The 19,335-nt window shown below is 37.8% G+C and overlaps 1 protein-coding gene across 1 annotated transcript in view; it reads left to right on the top strand.

Moving 5' to 3' along the window:
- Positions 1–19,335, top strand: part of MAN1A1 (mannosidase alpha class 1A member 1) — a 106,595-nt gene that overhangs the window by 41,904 nt on the left and 45,356 nt on the right. Inside the window, exon 5 of the mRNA XM_014312053.2 lies at positions 7,283–7,377. Coding sequence (XP_014167528.1) covers positions 7,283–7,377 — 95 coding nt within the window. The remainder of the gene's footprint in view (positions 1–7,282; positions 7,378–19,335) is intronic.

The raw sequence follows: 19,335 nt of genomic DNA, 5'->3' as shown, positions 1-19,335 counted from the left end.
ATAAAAAATAACTGAAGTAATTACATACGTTACCTACTTTTAATAACTTGAGGGGGCTTGTGCTTTTTGCTGTGTGCATTTGAATGAAATCTGGAAATCTCTCACTAATCCAGTTACTTCCATTCGATTTAGTTCTCTACAATCTTTTCCACAGAGGGGATACTCTTCATGGTACTATGTGACTTCTTTGGTACATCAGACAGCTAGAAAAGAAAATTAATTTTCCTCCCACCAGTGAAACCATAACAAAAAAAGTCTGATTGAATAAAAGAAGGGATTTTTTTTTAATATAATATAATATAATTTTTGCAATAGGCAGGTTTTTTTATGTGAACTTTCTTCTACAAGCTGGTGACCAGCATATTGGATTATTCTGGAAAGGGTAGTACGAATCTAAAAGCTTACTCATGTTTGTTACTTCATGTAGTTGTGAAAAAGACATCTGCTATTTCAGCAGTTTGCAGGTGAGTGGTTGCTCACAGATACCACAAGCTGCCCGAATCTCTGCAGTAAGCATATTTCTACAGCCACTGTTTTCAAAAGCTTGGAGAGGAGTTGTACAGATGGGCAGAGGTGCTTTGGGTTTCCAGTTATGCTTGCAAACTGGAAAGCCTTCCCAAAACTCAGGGTGGTGAAGGGTGTGATGCTGACTGGTGTCAGTGTGTGCAATTGTGTTGATCAGCACTGGCTGATCTTTGGCTACTGTAGGTGTAGCCTCAGGTGGAGTCACTTGTTTTGAATCCTCTGTCCCCCACTTCTGTATCCTGGTAGGAAAACTTCAGACTGGGCTGGAGGTGTGTTGTCATTTTAGTGCAAATCTTCCTTACTGTCTCAGTGATTTCTCATGGGCAGCACCTCACAGCGCTGACTCGATCTTCACAGCACAGCCAACAAACTCCAGCTCTCTCCTCACCCAGCTGACCCCCTCTTTTATAGCACTCATCCTCACTGGACACAGCTGTGGCCTATTAAGGGCAGGCCTGTTCCTAATCTTTGGTGATTAGTACAGCTGCAGCCCTTAGGGGTGAGATTGCCTTCTGCACTATCTCTATTCTCTTACATTCTATCCCCTCCAAGAGGTGGGCTGGTGTTGGTGTTGCACTTCACATCCTCAAGTCCAGTAGGACCAGGGCTGGCCCAGAGCTAGGAAATTGGTCTTGAAAGCAGTCTCTTTCCTGGGGAAAATGCTCAAAACACACTCTTGACACTTGTGGATCTAGATGTACAAAATGCTTCTACAGCTGTGAAAGTCCTCTTTGAAGGCCATTTGGCTTCTCCTGTTGGCACTGATGATCACACTGATGTGATTCATTATAATGCTTGTTTCCAGAAATGTTATTAATTTGTCTCCTCACCTTTTACCACAGAATATTCATAAATTACTTCAGCTCAGCTGGAAGTGAGGACTGAATAAAATACAACTCACTGGCACCTGCTGGTGTCAAGGTGACAGTAATTGTAAAAGCTCTAATTGCTGATGAATAAACACCAGCATCTGGGTAACTTATCCAGCTGTCATAAACACTGAAAATGTGTTATAGGAAATAGGTTTCAAATAATTTGGCTTTTAGGTGTGGTATCAGTTGGTATTGCAGATAGTGGCAGAATTCAACTTACACCACTTCAAGTATTGTTATTTCAGGTGGAGTACCACAATTTTTGTAGCATTTCTTGTCTTTCATTTTAAAAATAAAACAAATGTAAATACAGCAAAAATCCTGGATTTTTGTAAAGAAGGTATTGGGACAAGTTGTTCTAAGAGGGCTCTTTCTTGTTAGCACATCACTTTGAACCCAAATCAACATTTGTTATATTGAGAGGATTTCTACTGAGTGTTCTGAAGAGCAGGAAAGCAGCCTGTCCCTGTTCATTTTTCTGCTCTCGTTTTCTGCTTTTGCACTGAAATATTCATTCCTTATCCTACTGGGAAAGGCAGTCAGGTACAGGAAAGAAAGCAATAAATCTTACTTAGTGACTTGTCAGTTTTTATCTGTAAATATAAAAACAAAAAAGAGAAATGCTTAATTTGATAGAATTAGAAATGTAGACAAAATGTCTTTGTCAATTGAAAAAAAGATTTAAATACAGTATTCTTTCCTTTGATGTTAAATTTTAACTTCTGGTTCCCTTTATGTGGAGGACTTCTTAAGGCAGAATTCTGGCTGTTCTTTAATTTATGATGCTGTACCATGTTATGCCTTTTTTAAAATTAGATGTGCCACATACGCAATTCTAAAATATTTGTTTCCTGTGCTTTCTTTTCTTCCTGATTAGCAATAGCAATTAAAACTACAATGAGGTAATCTGACATTTTCAAAGGGATTTGTCATTCCAGCCAGAGGAAACATTTTTGTTTATCCAGAGGAGATAACATTCTTGCAGTATAATGAAAGCCAGTGCTCACCAGATGACAGGTCTGGTCTTTGCCCTGTGGTTGCATCTTTGCAGGCAGAGCCTTGTTTCTCTGTGGGAACACTCTTTTCCCTAATAAGATTTGTTAATGGATGGAAGAGTCTGTAAGATCTGATTGATTGTGGCATTGGGTGTTCTAACATTAGCATCACAGTTCTGCATGTATGATCTCTTAGTTAGTTAGTTTGTTCTCTCTTATGAAGACCAAAAATACTTATATGTATTTAAGAAATATTTAAGGCTATCTAATGAGTGAGAAAATAATGTCTTTTTCCCTGGCTTGGTGTGTGTGTTGCCTATGGAATGAACAGACTGTGATAAGAAAGATGAGTGTGTGCAGCAGTGAAGTGGATTTCTTGTTTACCTACCAGTGCTTACCCAAATGTTCTTCAAAGAATTGCTGGCTTGGAGTAATGGTGGTGGTCTAGTGTGACTTTTGTATTTATAATAATTCACAACCTACTAACATAAACAGAGATTGAAATAGAATGTATAGTAACTCTGTCTTCTGCCTAATCTATTGTATTATTATAGTAAGTATCTAATAATGCTTTAGTGCCGATTTTAAGTAGGACTGCAGAGTGTGAAGGAATCTCTACTTATTTAGTGGAGGAGTCCATCTTACACAGGACCTTCACACAGTATGAATCAGCATTATACTTTTAAAAAATGTTAGTAACACCTTAGAGTTTAAAAAGAGAATTATCTCACATCCAAAGTCTGACTACTGGCAAAAATTAGGTTAAAGAGAAATCCTTTAAAAGGCATTTTGTATCCTGCCCAACCTTATACTTTTAAATACTGATCATGTATTTGTGACTGGTTTCAATTATCATTTTCTTTCCTGAATCACAGTGCTTCACTTAGTACAATTTTTTTGGTGTAGTATGGTGTTTAGCTGAGTTAAATATCAGTGCAATTTTTAGGGGCTTCATTGCTCTTTAAAGGTAATCATAGTACTTTGCTGGGAATCCTCAATTTGAAAGAAGGGATTGATGGCAGTGTGGCTTAGTCTGTGCACCACATGGTAAAGGGAATGCCAATATGCCAGGGAAGTAACTCCACAGTCCTCCTTTAAAAAGTAAGCTGTCTAGATATGATAAAGCATTGGGGAAAGTGATAGAGGCCTCAGGAGTGCTTTGTAGACTTTTGTATTTGTAGATAAATATTTAAACTAAGCATGTAGTGAAGGGTGGGTTCAGGTATGGGACTATGACAGCTTCTCCCAGGTCTGACCCAATTGGAGTACTTCATGTAAGTAATCTTTCATCACTGCTGGATGAGCATTCATGAGCAAAAGCCAGGAAAGGTCCTTGAGGCTCTAAAGATAACCACTGGGTTGGGAAATTTTGCCCTGGATGTTTTCCTTTATTATATATAATGTCTCTGATTTTTGTGCTCTGTCATTTCTGCCTTTGTTTTGTGCTTCTCGTAATGGCTGTCATGTTTGTGCTTACCAAACAGTCAGTTTACTGGTGGTAGTGGGGAAGGATCTGGGCTTGGCAAAAGTTGAAATTCAATTCAGAAGCAGAGATAATAAGTAGAAGCTCCTATTGTTTATTTACTTGTATTACCCAAAAAAAAAATAAAATCTTACCCACAGCACAATATTTATTTCTTGTCCAATACTGTAGGTTTCTGCAGAAGAAAAACGCAGTGAACATTGTGGATGATGTGCAATAATTGCAGCACCTGCTTTTCCTATTATTTTTATTATTAACTTTTAGAGTTGCAAATTGAGAAATAAAGGGGTTCCTTTATTTATCTTCACCCTTTTACCCTAGCTGAAAGGAAATAATTTTACTGCAGGAGGCTACAATTTATTGTGCTCAGTCATTCAGTGTTGTTATAGTCTTGTCATTATTGTCTATGCCATTCTTCTTCATAGATAGTGATTTACCTGTCAGTTGTTCAGCCATGTTAAATAAGATCTAGAAATAAAAGTAGACAATGTCCATAGTTGATTTTTATTTTTAACTTTGGAAGGAGAAGGAAAATCACCAGCATGCATTAGTAATAACCTGTTGAAATTCTCATGTAAACAAGAAGTGCATCTTCACCTCAGCACTTGTTTCAAAATTGCATGATGGTTTAAAAATATTTTAAAATTCTATTTTCCCAATTGCCTACTATGAAAATTGTTTAGTACATTGGAAGAGGTGCATTTTGGACAAGAAAGAAGTTAGAATGTCTGGCTTCACTGTGTATTCTAGTGTTGGTGTTCAGGGCACTAGATGTGACAGGACTGAAGTACCTTTTCCTTCTATATCCATACATGGAACAATACTTAATGCTTTGTAACTCATGTGTTTATTTTTTGATAGCCATTGTTTGTGACATTTCCATAAAGTAGGCAATAGCTGAGAGAATTTGTGTTATGTATAAAATAAATACAGTAGAATTTTAAAAAGATGTTAGAGTTGGTAGAAATACTTCAAAGTGAAGCATTATTGCTCTACATCAAATTAATATGCTAAAATATCAGATTTTTTGTCCAGAAGCAATTATTGTAAAAGATCTCATTCTGAGCTCACATGTAATCTTTTAAGGATGAAGGATTGATACAGCCTGCAAGGTAGAGCAGGTACTGAGCCTTGCTGCCTCTGCTGTGATTAAGTGTGTGGGTTTGAAGGGGAGATCTCCTCTTGTCCTTACATAAACAGCTAAAAAGAATACATGTGGCACCTTTGACAGCATTCCATGTGGTATCTATCTAGCCCCTTTATGCATGGCTGAAGGTGGGGGGTTTATGCTGTCCAGCAGATGCTTCTACAGAATAGCAGGGTCCTGGTGTGCCCATGGCTTAGGAGGATGATTGCAGCCACTCTCCTGTCAGTACCTCCATGTTTCAGGGCAGAGAGGCTGATGAGTTGATCGTGCCATATGCTATGAAAGGCTGAGGGAGGCCTCTCTTGTGCTATAAGAGCAAAGGATAAATTTGGTTTCAGCAGACCAAGGTGAAAAACGTGGCTGTGAAGTGAGGGAAAGCTTGTGCGCTCCAGGTGGGTTGCTGTCTTTTGCTCCTCCCAAGGAAATCTGCTAAGAAATGATTATGTTGTGCACCAACTGGTTCTGAGTGTTCACCAAGGCTTTAAGATTGGGGAAGACTGAATTATGTGCTGGATATAGATCACAAATCCATAACTAATTCTCATCAGAATCCATGTAATTGGTAAACTGGGAAGTCAGAAATATCATGGATTGTGAAGGGATTTCTGAGCAAATTGTTTTCCCTGCTGCTTTGCTTCAGGTGTCTCCCAGCACTCTGATGCAATCCACTCAAGAAAGTTTTCTGACTCCAGACATAATTTGGCTTGAAATTAGTTAATCTCTCTCAAAATATCTTTTACTGTAATTCTAAATCTTGGACTGTTGCCAGAGAAATCTTGAGATCTGTATAATAGGAGAGACCGTGGGATAGGATAGTCTGGAGCTTCTTTATAGTAACGGGATTGTTCAGGAGTTTTATATTCTCCCCTGATCACTTATGTTTTCAGTAATAAAAATCTTCCTTTAATGTGACTTTTAGAAGTTGGTATTTTACAAACTGTATTTTATTTTTGTGAAAATTTCTCCATTACCTTTTTTGCCCAGCAAATATCTTTATATATGCACATAAACAGATATGCATGGCTGCATCACAAGATGCATCAGATGTACAAACTGATTTCTAATACATAAATAAGTATAAATCCATCATAAATATGTGTGAGGAGAAAAAACAAGTTGAAAGGAACCATTATTAGAAAGAGAGGATAATGAAGGTGACTTTGCTATTTTGACTACTACACCTGGGATAATCCCTTCCAGTGTTGCACAAGATCCCAGTGTAATTCCAAGCAGATAGGCCTTGAACATCCACATATTGAAATCGCTAAATAGGTTTCTATATTTAAGTTGGAACAATATTGTTTCTAATTAAAAACTCTCTTAGTAGAGCACTCAGTGCACAAACAGTAAGGTTAATGTAACCTGAGCTTAGCTGGCAGTTGAAGGAAAGCAAAATCCTCTTTGTTCCAGCTTTTTAACTATTTACCTGGACACAAAACTTCCTCTTGTTAAATTGTCTGTCATTCTTGTGGGCATATGGTAAGCATTTGAGGTCTTTATGCTTCATGTTTTTGAAATGGAAGCTGAAACTCTTTACATGCTGTGTATCAGTTAAGTCTCATTGGCCGCAGGGGTATATTCCAATCTTTTGATTAATTATGCCCTGACACTCTCTGGGTATAAGCCAGCTGAGTCCATAAACACTGGAGCACTGCAAAATGTGTGAGGTTTGTTTTTTTGGTGATGTGGGGGGGTGTTTTTGCCCCAGACTGCCCGTGCAAGGTTGGCAGCACAGAAGCCACATAGAGGTGCAGCCCAGGCTCCCACAGCGTGCTGAGCCCTGTGAATAAACCTGACAGAGAGCAAAGGAGGCCTTGCTGCAGCTGTGTCCCCATGCTCCAGGAGGACATGGCACCTGGGGCAGGGAGCTGCTGGCCAGCCAGCCAGGGTGCAGCAGCATCCTGGGCTCACAGCCCCTTCCCTGAGCACAGGGTGCCTGGCAGGGGCAGCCAGGAGTGAATGACCTGCTCTGCAGTGTCAGGTCTGGCTGTGCTGGTGCCTCTGGCTCAATGCTGGTGGTGCCAGGAGCAGGTCATCTGGGCATTGTCGCTGTGTGTTCCTGCTGTGTGAGTTCTCTCCTCACCAGGTGCAATGGAAACAGTCTGTGCTGCTTCGTTCCTTTGACGTCATGCTAAAAGAGCAGGGATGCTTCATTGTGCTGAGATGGATTGTGCCATATGCTCAATAATGATATTAACTAAATTAATTGAGTTGGAGTGACAATGTATTTTCCAACACTTGGTTTCTTCTTAACTTTCAGGTTTTCCGAAAAAAGGCAGTGGAGCTTGGAGAGAAATTGCTACCTGCTTTCAACACTCCCACTGGGATACCTTGGGCATTGCTTAATATCAAGAGGTAAAACTACTGCTTTTTACTAGAAACACATAAAAAATTATGTTGAATCCATCTTTGCCACAAAACTATTACAATTGCTGCAGAGTGTTTGTCCTTCTGGTTCTATATTTTAAATTGGGAAATTGAAGTGGATATATGTTGCACACAGAAGGATACATACAGAAATATATTTATTCATTTAAGAACAGTGTGTTTTTGTCAGTTAGTATCTTGTTGCTCATCCTGAAGTCCTTTTAGTGTTGTTTTAGGTAGTCTAAGAGCATTAGGACACGTGCTACTTGGAAAGTTTTCTAGCCACTTTGTGCTCTTTTTTTTACCTGTTCTCAAATGGGGTATAAGCATGTCCTTCATACCAAGAAACAAGAGGAATACCAACTACAGGAAACTCTGTTTTCTACCCTCTCCCAAGGAGTGGTTTAGCTTTGGGCAGTCATGGTTTGAAGGCAGCTCTGTGTTTGCTGCTCTGCAGGAGATGCTTGCTTTCCTGAAGTCACTCTTGCCTCCAGTATCTGGCTCTAGACATGTCAGCAATTCCTTGGTCCAACTCAGGACTGCTACCTGTGATACTGTGCTGGTAAAGAAAATGGTTTCTTTGCACTGCTTGGTGAAGAATATTGAAAATTACACCTGTGGGGTGTATTTGCGTATTCATAAGGACACATCAGCTTTCTTCATACTGATAATAAACTCCAGCATCACTCATCACAAGAAAGTTTAAAAAAAAATTTCATGTGTGTGTGTGATGGTGATGTGTTTTTTGGAGTGGCTGCCTCCTTGACAGTCAGCATCTTCTGCTGTCCCTTGCTTGCTCTGTATTTGTGACTGTAACTTTCCCCCATAGTGGGACGGACATTGACGTGTTGCTTGATTGGCCGTGTTAGCTTCTAGCTTCCCAGTAAACTGCTCAGGGCCAGTCCTACAGAAACCCCTGGCATGTCAGTTCAGACAGGCTTATCTTCCACCTCCCTTTCAAACAGCAGTGAGGTAGAAAGCCAAAAAAAGCACATCTGTGTGTGGGAGCAGGAGGGAGTTAGTGACTCCTGGACTTTCTCATCATTGAAGGGGCTGGTTAACTGCTGCCTGGTGATGATCCATGGACTTTGGCTGGTTACTTACATGCATGCTAACAATTTTTTCACAACAGGCTTTAATAAGTTCTGCACAAGTTCAGTAGTACAGCAGCTTGGGGCATGTTGGTTATTTGTTTTTAAGCTGTTAGAGAAAATTCTGAATACAAAAGCTTTGCATATGTTTGTAATTGCAACAAACCTTACTCTACATAGTATATTTAAGCATGCATAAAGTATTCAGGCTAAAAACATACCTTTTATATAGCCCTTGTCTAAATCCCTCCTTAACTGCTAATATATCTATGTTCTTTTTTGCATATAGTTCAAATTATGTGGTAGATCTTTATGGTTTGTTCCTACCTTCTCACAACAACTGCTGTGGGGCGCTACAGATGTCAGCTGCCAGCAGTGCAAGGTGGTAATGCAAAAGGGATTTGCTTCTTACCTGGCACAAAAGTGAAAGAGGACTTCTGCTAAAATAATTTCCTTTACTGTGGCAGAAAAATTGACATGAAATGCTGGGTTCTTGGTTATTCATTCTGAATCCTTGCACATCTGCCTAGCTTTGACCTTCAGTAGATGACTCTTCCATAATACTGTGAGTAAACAAATATGCTGTCATCCAGGCTTAGGAAATGCTAAGCCACTGAAGCCTGCATACATTGCGGATCTAATGTGCCTCATTTCTGATTAGTGTTTGGTTTGACTTTATTTTGATTTATGCTTCAAATTGGAAAACACTCACAATAGATTAGAGATGTCAGTGGTTATTTTTAAATTATTATTTCTGGACTAAGAGATGAGCTGGATATTTGTTTAACTTTGCAAATGTTCTTCAGAAAATAGTTGGTTTTCTCTGCTTATCCTGTATCATCATAGCCAGATTTGCTCACTTCTTGCATGCCTCTGTGTATAAACATATATATGTGCTTTTGTCTCCTTGCATACCAAAGACATCCAAGTGAAGTATTATTCTCTTTATCTTTTCCATTGTTTCAGTTCATCCTGCCTCTTTCCTCACTACGTAGTAATCATGGGACACTTACTGTCTTGTTTGTGGAACTCTTATTATCAAATATGATAAAAAGTTCATTGTACTATTCTTCAGCTAAAAATACTTGCCAATGCATGAGTATGTTTGCTTGAAAACTTCCTTTGGTCTCTAAAGTAAAATTTAAATAATTAGATCAGTGAGTGGTTTGTAGGGGGATTTCCTTCTCTTTCTTTCTAAAATTTCAGTTGCACTTCCACATTTCTGATGTTGCTTTGTATTTTCAGTTCATCTTCAGCATCTGTTTTTCACTTCTGCTCGTGCTGCTAAATTTGAAGTTCCTTCTATGGCTCACTTGCTTATTTAAGTAAACTGTGTGGTATAGCACTTGTGCACTCTCTTGGCTTAAAACAGGGGTGGAAAAGGCTGTAGAGAGAAGTGTGTAAAGCAGTGGTAGGTTGACAGACAGGTTTGAGTCTTATTTTTGGGGATAAGAAGCACAAACTTGCAAAGCCACTTTTATTTATTTATTTATTTACTTATTTGTTGTCCTCTCTCACACAAATCCTTTGTTTAGATATTTCCTCTTCAGTACTTTTAAAATGCCAACTATAACAGTTTCTGAAAATACCACTAGGTCCTTTTTGCTTCTTCCTAGTAAGCTATGACAATCTGGCTTCTCCATCCTAAAATTGTCATTTCTCTTTCTCTCTATGAACTTTAAGTATGACTTATAACTGATCAATCAGGTTGCTTGTGTATTTCTGCAATGTACCTCTCAGATTTATAGAAATAAAAAAAATCTGAAATTATAACTTCCTTATTGAGTTAAGTAATTTTAACAAATACCCAGACTTGCATGAAGTTTTATTATTACCCCAGTAACTATTAAAGGGAGAGCTGTATGGGGCTTGTGTTTATGGGATGATGTCCAGCTGTCAAATACAGATGAGAACCCAGATTGCTGTTATTCTATTGAATCAATCAGGAATAAACATCTGAGTATAAAAGGCTGTGGGTTTTTTTCTTCTTTCCGATGGAAATTTTGTCTTTATGTCACTTTTCCCCCTTTGAAAGCAGACCTGTATCTGGTTTTTAGTCACTATTTCCAATAAGACCACAGTACTCCTTGCCAGTAAGCAATCCAGAAGAATTTCTATATGAAAGAATATATTTTCCATTAAATATTTGCTCTCTATGCATTGACCAGTTGCATAGTTTTAAGGTTATTTATTGTGCCGTGTGTGCTGTGATGTAGCAATACTGTTAGGCATTTAAGTGCCTGCCTTTTTATGAAGAATCAATGTAGCATATAACCTTTAAGTGCATCTGAAACTTTGAAAAATAGTTATGCCTTGCCTTAATGAAAAAGTTTCAACTAGAGTAAATAATATTTTTATTTCTGGAAACATAACAGAGTGGAAATTGAAGTATTTTTGGATGTCCAGCCTGTTCATAAGTGTTGTTGTGGCTAAGGGGGATACTGTGCCTGTTTCTCTGGCTCACTGACAAACCTAAATTATATAATAATTTCTGTCTTAAAGGGGTCATGGGAAGTGTTGTATAGAAGGAAAAGCTGTGAGGTGTTGTTGGAGTGGGTCAGAGTGAGAAAGCCTAGCAGAGGTTACAAAAGAGGAGTTTGAAATATACGTGATTAATTTGTATTGAAATCAAACCACAGGGAGTGGTAAGATTTACTTGACATAATTGTAAAATGTTTACTGTGTCTGGTGTCAGTTCAGGAGTCTTTACCTTTTGCAGTTTAATATTGATTGCACATAAATAGTGGATCTGAATTGTATTCAATATAACATACTTTATGAAGTGAAATAGCAGGGGCCTTGCTAAATTGATTGCACAAAGTAGTTATTCATAGGTAACTGAGGATGGGAGTGACAGAGCTGCAATATTTATGTCACTGGGATGTTGTCAGCATGATTTTAAAGCAAGGTCCTCTTTTGACTTTCAAAATTACTGGTTTTTTAAATTGCTGCATTTTGTACAGCACAGATAAGTTATGCCACAGGTGTTTCCAGGCCTCAAAGTGTTTAGTTTAAACAAGAGTTTCTTGGCACTTCTGCGCCCTTGCAGCCACTGTGTGTTCAGAACAAGGAGATAGACCCATAGAACAGTTTCAAACACGGTTTTTTATCTCATATTACTTGAAAAAAAATAGCAAGAAAAAAATCACCCATAGCTTTTTTTATTTAGGACAATTTTTTACCACCAGCTAAGATTTCTCTTTTGTGACAGTAGTGCTAAACAGGATGATTCTGCCACCATCTCAGCTTGCCCAGCAGAACCTGGCTGCTTTGGAGAGGGGTTTTGTGCTAAAATGCAACAGTGTTTGGAGGGATGACGCACGCAGGAGGTGTTGTCTTATGGGACACTCACTGTGGCATTTCAGACTGCTGCTGGCAGTGGTTTAGGTTGCAGGCATTTAAAGGAGCTTCCCTCTTAGCACTTTCCTCGTAGGTGGAAATGTGGCCAATAAACCAATCACCTTGGAAGTATGAAATGTTGGCCTTTAAACAATGGGATTTGCTTGAAAATATTTCAAAGTTTCGAAACATGTTTGAAGTCTCATGGTTTTCAAAATGTCTTATGTGTGTGGTGCTTCATTAGAAAAACTCCAGTATTCTTAAGGAAAGAATTCAGCACAAAACAGAATGGTTCTTCTTGAGTTCTGTGACATCTCCAAAACATTATAATGCATCTAAGAGTACATACCTTTATAGTTAGTAAAGAGTTTTAATGCATTGAGAAAGTTTGAGAATATTACGAAGTGATCCAAACATGTAAGTTCAGTAAACCTTTTTGACAGCTTGATTCTCCCACTTGCAGTCATAAATGTCTGAAATGTGATTGATTGTTGCATTATTTTGCAAAATTTTTGTATGATACTATATTCTTTAACAGAATTAGCAGTTCGTGCTTTTACTCACAAGAAGCACTTTTTTGTAGAGATTTAACCAGGATGGATAATTTAATTTTTCTGGTTTGCACTGCTAACTCCAGTGTATAAATTAAAAAATAATTAATTTAAAAAAAAAAGCAGAATTTGCAGAGATTTGCAGAGTTAAGTAAATGTTATTCTTCAAATTTGACTGTATTTGGCAAAAATAAACCTATTTTAAAAGAGAGTTTAGAGATGAAAAGCTTACCCTGTCTGCACAGTTCGTTATTGTAGGATCATGCAGAAGCTGTGTTTAGATGAAATCTTTAATTATATCTCTTCTGTCTAATTTTGGCATAATTTTAGAGGAAGAAATCAAAATTACCTAAGAAAAAAGCTAAAAGTAGCAGACAGACTTTATAAAGTCTTTGTATGTGTGGTTTTGGCAAATGACTCCAGTGATGTAATAAAGTGGTAATAATAACAAAAAAGGATTTGGATATTGAGTTAAACACTGAGATTTCCCCTGCAGCAAAACAGACCAATGGAAAGTAGACTTTTGCCTTCAGGCATTTGGATTGCAGTGTGGATTTGTATTAGGACTGGATGCAAAGGGAAAATTCTGGCTGAACTTTGCCTCTCTAAAAATTATTTGTTTTGTGTTAAACATATGTTTTGGCATAGAATGCTCTGCTGTCTGGATATACTGATCTCTTTCCATTGACTAAAGAAGACCTTGCACAATTAATTGGAAGCACTGACATCTTAAGATTAGGAAAAGATTACATCCTAATTTATAAGTAACTAGTGACAAGGATGATTTCAGCAAAGGGTATTTTTTCAACACAGCCATTTCAGTTTATTGCATGATTCATAAACAAGTTTACATTTCTTGAGTCAGTATTGAATGCAAAACAAACTGGAAAAATATTTATGCATGTAAAATAACAGAAAATTAGAAATTTCTATGTTTTAGGACATGTTAGAACACCACAGGAAACAAATTCCTCGCCATGTCTTTGCCTCATCTGGAATTCCTTCCTGTATTGTCACCTCAGCTGAAATGAGTAGCTGGTTCCACATTGCATGACTAGTACTTTATATTCAATATTCAGTGTATTTGACCTGTGGTGATGTCTGATTTACCATTAAGCAATGTAAAAATTTTCATTTATAATAATATCACAAAAATTTCATGAGATAGTTCGAGCAATGTAGGTCTTTGTCGAGAAAGGGAAAGAACCAAGAAAAATATTATTTTGGTGATAGCCCATAATGATAGGCTTTATTATTCAACTAGCAGCTTCAATTCAATATTGTAATGCAGAATTTGTGTGGGAGGCTGCCCTCTGGCAATAACACAGGAAGAATTGGGGACCTATTATTATTACTTGCAAAATATCCTTCTCAGTTGAAGTGCTTTCTTTATAGCCAAAAGAAAGATTCTAGTCCCAGATTCTAAGTTTAAACACTCTTTCCCCACAGTTTATTAGTGCAATGTAAAATGAGTATAGATACTTGCAAGTGTATAATTATATTACTTATCTGTCTAAAAGCCTATGTGAGTATTAGTTATGGTACTCCTCAGCACAAAGTGTACAATTACAAACACTTTATAGATCTCTGTGGTGCTAACAATAGGTGATGTTCTTTCACAAAACCAAACAAACCTGTTGCCAGACAGTCCCACAGAAACCAGCTGGTTACCAGAGGCTCCACTGCCTGGGCCTTGTGCCTTCATCAGCAGACACTCCCCAGGGCCTCAAAACCTTCCCTGAATATCATGAGATTTTGTCTTGATGGCTTAAAAAAACTGGGGTTTTTGGTGTGTCATTTATAAAGACGATATAAAGGTTTTCTGTGCCAGAAAGGGGGGGGATAGGCAGGTTGAGCTGTTTTGTGTTTTGCCCTAGAAGAAACCAGGACTAGGAAGTTCATGTGCCAATAGGCGGCATGTACCAAGCATGTACGTCCAATTTCCTGCCAGTCTGGTTGTAACCAGTCCGTCACTGAAATGTGGTGACATAGGGTGGGAAAGCAGCATCGCATCCTCAGTTTGCTTCCTGAGAGTTAAAACCATTCTTGCTCCTCTGCAAGTTTTTAAAATCACATTTATTGAGAATAGGCTTTTATAAATGAGCATATGGCTAAGGGTGTTGCTGGTGCTCCTGCTTTAGCTGGATAAGTGCTGTTATCACCTTGATATTGGCAGATAACCAGGAGTTGTTTCTATGCCATACCTTCCTGTTGCCTAGGAGTTGCAAGGGAACCCTTAGTATTGAATTGCTAGACATGTTTGAGAGTTGGAGTTGTTCGTGAAGATGTGCAGGATGAGGCCCAGCTCCAAGTGGGATACATTTGCATGTTGCAGGAACAAGCTCCTGCTGGAGTGGGACACTGCAAAGGGCACTGTGAAGCAGCTTGGGGAGCTTTTATGCTGCCCTGAAATCAAGTGCCCAGGGCCTGGCTTTTCCATGGCTGAAACTGACTGTGCTGGGAATGCTGACCCCTGAGTGAAGGCACATTAATCTTTGTACTTGGTTAAAGATCATTTCCCTTTTAATTGCTTGTATCATGTATGACCTAATTTTTATCTGTGTATAGGAAATGATAATCTTACAGCAGACAAAGTGTGACTGTCAAATGAGGCTTCCTTCAGAGGGAAGGAAATCAGTATGTAGAGACTTCAGGTTTCATTAAATGCATAAAATGAGCATAAGTACTTCTCAGGCACTTTCACCACAATTCAATTTACCTCAGAAGAAGCACATTATCTAAAAACAATAGTTGTGTTGGGATTGTTCCACCTAAGAATTTTCTAACACAAATTATGAAGCCACTTATGAGTTGTTTATTTTATGTATTTGTTACAATCTATGTACATTTGCAGGATTTTGCCTGCAAAATTCATTACTCATTTCTCATGGGGGGGGGGGGGGTGGTGGGGAGCATTTATTTGCAAAATGCTTTGCTTGTGTATTTTAGCTGGAATTTGATACTTCCACCTGGTTAAATTAGCTATGTGAGGTTGTTTGGTTATTTTTCCTGCAGTGGTTTAAGCATCCATATGATGTGGTAGATAATAAGAATTGAAATTGACCAAGGAAATAGCTGACTGATGTTTGTAGTTACTCTGCATTCTTACCATCGTAAAATGATGAGCATGAACAAGAGTTGCTAAGTGTATTTTTTTGTTACTGAGAACAGATTCTGCTGTTATCTTCAAAGAATACTGGGATTTTTCCCTTGCTGAAAAAGCAATTTCCTTCAATACTTCTCGAAGTACATCTTTGGTTTCAGATAAACACACAGATAGATGTATGTAAATTCATTGGTAAATGAATTGGTAAATCTTTATTCATCATTTTCTTACTGCTGCTGATACAAGAGGCTCTCTCCTTAACCTGCACCCAACCGTGGCCTCTCAGCTGGACAGCTAAAACCCTGCTGCAACTGACACAGTTCCAGTGCATCGTGTACATCACAAATAACAGTTTTACTTATCTGAATTTTCAACTTCTCTTTTTAGCGCTTCATAATCTAATTAATACCGTGAAATTTGAATTTTGTGGTTTTCAGTTTCATTGTACCAGTGTTGAGGTGTGTGTGTTGTGCCATTTTTATAAGCATGTTTAATTTTAAGATGACTATTCCTTACTGCTTCTGACACCTTTTGTGATTCTGAAATTCATGGCATATGTGTTTTCATGGATATGTCAGATACTCTTGCAGTACCATTTTCCATTTAATCTTTTAGACTGACATTTTAAACAACAAATTAGCACAAAATGGGCTATCTTTTTTCCCCTAGAAATCAGTCTGTTATATCAGAATAGTAAGAATATTCATACAGATTCATTTTTGCTTTACCTTTTAACAGAAACAAAAGTTTATTATTTGTAATAGTTTAGTTATTTTTAAGATTTGGTGAGAATTCAAGAGTTTTCTTTCTTTTCAGGTATGATGAAGTATTAATTGTTTGACTGCTTGCATAATTACTGATTAGTTGTTGCCTTTTCTCAGCTTTATGACCAGCTTCATACACCCAGCTGAATACAGAATACCTAATTATTTTTAAACAATAATCTCAGCATTAAATACAGATGCCTGTGGTGCTGTGTTTGTTACTTCTAGTTATCTAGATGTTGATCATTGTAACAGCACAGTTTTTGGTTGGAAAACAGCTATGTTGTTTGTCATAGTGTCCCTTAAACATCCAGATCCTTGATCTAAGTTGCAGTGTTTTAGTACCAAGGTTCTGAGATCATCCAGTTCCTTTTTGTGGTGAGCTTTCTGTAAATCAAAACTCTTGCAGTCTGTCTTTGATCCTGCTCTACTTTGTGTATTTTCTAACCCTGCTACTCCTCTTCCATGCTTCCAAATAACAAATATTGCCAACCTTCATTTGTTGCTGACATTTGCTCTTCCCTTTCTTTCTTTCACACTTAAGCTGACCATGTGAAGACTTCCATCAGATCAAAATAGAATAGGCTACCACACTTTGGATGCCACAATGTCATAATTCTCATATTTCTACACTCATCTTTTACAAAGGAGAGAAAGTGAGGAGAGGAAAAAAATAGACATTTTAAGCAGTAATGAGGCTGGAGAAATAAGCCAACTTTTGGGCTTAAAGGAAAGTGAAAAAATGGTGCAGTGACTTTAGAGGAATAATCCCTTCCATCTTATAAAAACATCTTTTGTTACTAACACAGACATGGACACAGGAGAATATATGCTCTTTGAATGCTGCTTTAATTGTCTTTGCTGCATTTACAACTGCATGCTCTTCATGACAACTTTGATGAACTTTACCCTATATCTTTGTAAAGTTGTTTTCCTTTACTAGTTCTCAAAATTTCTTGCAATATGTGCAAAGGTCTGGAGCACTTTTGATGTCTTCTGATGACAAAGTCAGTTGATGAAGAAATTTTACAAGTCTCAACAGTGGAGGTTTTCAACAATGCAACTATGAACAAACCCTCTTTTCCTGTTCAAAAGACATTGGAACACGGTATCCACTTCTAAATTTTGTCATTAAGAAGATTCTTTAAGAATTAATTTTTAAGCTTTTGTGGTTTTTCTACCTACTACACTAAGTCAAATTATAATTTATAATTTATTGGCCTTATTACAACACTTCATTAAAGTGTCAGAAGATTCAGCTTCTAGGCAGGGTATTAGTGCAAGAGCTGTGCATGCAGAGCTCTTCGTGTATGGAAATAGCTACGGCAGTCACGTTCTGCAGCATGAATTAACAAAGATTGATTGCAATCTGTTTTTATTAACTCAAGGAAGAAAAGCGGTGTAGTGATATTAAGAAAATTAATTATAACTTTCTAATCTAGTAATTAATGTGCAGCTGGGCATGAGTGCAGTTAGTGCATTTCAGTAATTTGGCAGTCCTCACAAATTATCATCATCTGTTCTAAGGTAGACAACTGTACTCTAATCTTTGCTCAGATTTTTATAATCTTTAGCATTTCAGAATGGTTTTAACAGCATGGATGTTGGATATGGCCTTTTACCATAATAACGTGAACTGAAGTTCAGCTTTATCTTTCAGAACTAAGGTTCAGTTGTAATTTTTAGAACCATCTATCATTCTTTTCCAGTGTTGTACTGAAATTTCTTCTGAAGCAGTTGTCTGAAACTGTGATTACTGGTAATTGACCTGCATATGTTGAAGTGTCTTAAAATGCTACTGAGAATTTAATGTATCCTGTAAATTGAGATGCTTCCAATTAAATAGAGTTCTGATGATAATCACTTTTAAAACTAATCAAGTAATATAATGGTGTTACTAAAACTTTTATTGACTTAATTTTGACAAAATAATAACTGTAACCAATGCAATTACCGTAATGGTCATACTAGTCTACATTTTTCATCATCTATCCCTATATGTTTTTCAGAAATGCCAGGAGAAAATAGAAATTACCTAGGTGTGTTGAATTAACATGACAAGGTGACTTGAGGGGGAAAGTATTTGTGCCCTTCTAGCTTTCTTTATGAGGCATGAAGGTTATTGTGGGTCACCCCGTGCTCAAAGCCTCTTGTCTATTAGGGAATTAGACGATACGGAACAGAAATTGCAACTAGGATCCTAGCAGCAAAATTGATAAGAGAAAATGCTCTTAAGCAGACCGCCTGGTTTTGCAACTATCAAACCTGATCTACTAAAATCTATTAAGAGTTGTAATCTTCTCAGTATGGTTTATATTTAGTCCTGTTTTTAACAAGTGGCTGGGAAAAAGCACAAGGCATCTATGTAGATCAGACCTGTAGATCAGGTCTAAAACTATTCAGTATCCTTACACTGTCAGTGAACAGATAGTTAGTTAAAGCCACCTGACTTATTTACATATGACTTCTGGGGAATTTGCTTGTCTTGTTTTAGGAATTTTGTTCTTATGTTTTCATTAGGAATGCATTAGACAAGATGTTCTGGGACACCAAAAGCCAGGAGTTTTCAGTCCAGTGAATCTTGTCCTTTCACTTCTTTTGTGACAAAATTTCAACAGAAAATGGACAGCATTTGCTAGAAAGCTTTTCTCCTAGTACTTGAGACATTCTCCAGGAATCCAGCAGGCTTGGGTTTTTCGCTTCCCAGACATGTGCTTTTCCTCCCTAGGTTATTGCTTCTTTTAACAGGAAGCATTAGCTAGAGAGTCCAGATCGGATATTACTGATAGGTGAATAGTGGGCAGGTTATGCCTAAGGGTTTGTGAATAATTAAGATCAAGGAATCAATGTGAGTGTCTTCTTCAGCAGGTTAGTTCAGCTCAGGAGTTGAACTTCTTAAATGTCTCTCCCAGTGTTCCCCACTTGCTGTGCTGTGTTTTGTGGGTAAATGCAAAAGTGCCTAAAAGTGGATATTTGTTTGGCACAGTTGACCTGCTTGTTCTCAGGGCATGTGGGGGATGGCTTTGGATAACTAAGTAAAGCAAAGCCATCTATATCTTTTGTTTGATCCATCTCAATCTGAGAAGAGAGCTAGC

The sequence above is a fragment of the Geospiza fortis genome, unplaced genomic scaffold, assembly GCF_000277835.1.
Source record: "Geospiza fortis unplaced genomic scaffold, GeoFor_1.0 scaffold98, whole genome shotgun sequence".
Classification (NCBI taxonomy): domain Eukaryota; kingdom Metazoa; phylum Chordata; class Aves; order Passeriformes; family Thraupidae; genus Geospiza; species Geospiza fortis.
This window is presented reverse-complemented; position numbering and strand designations above follow the sequence as displayed.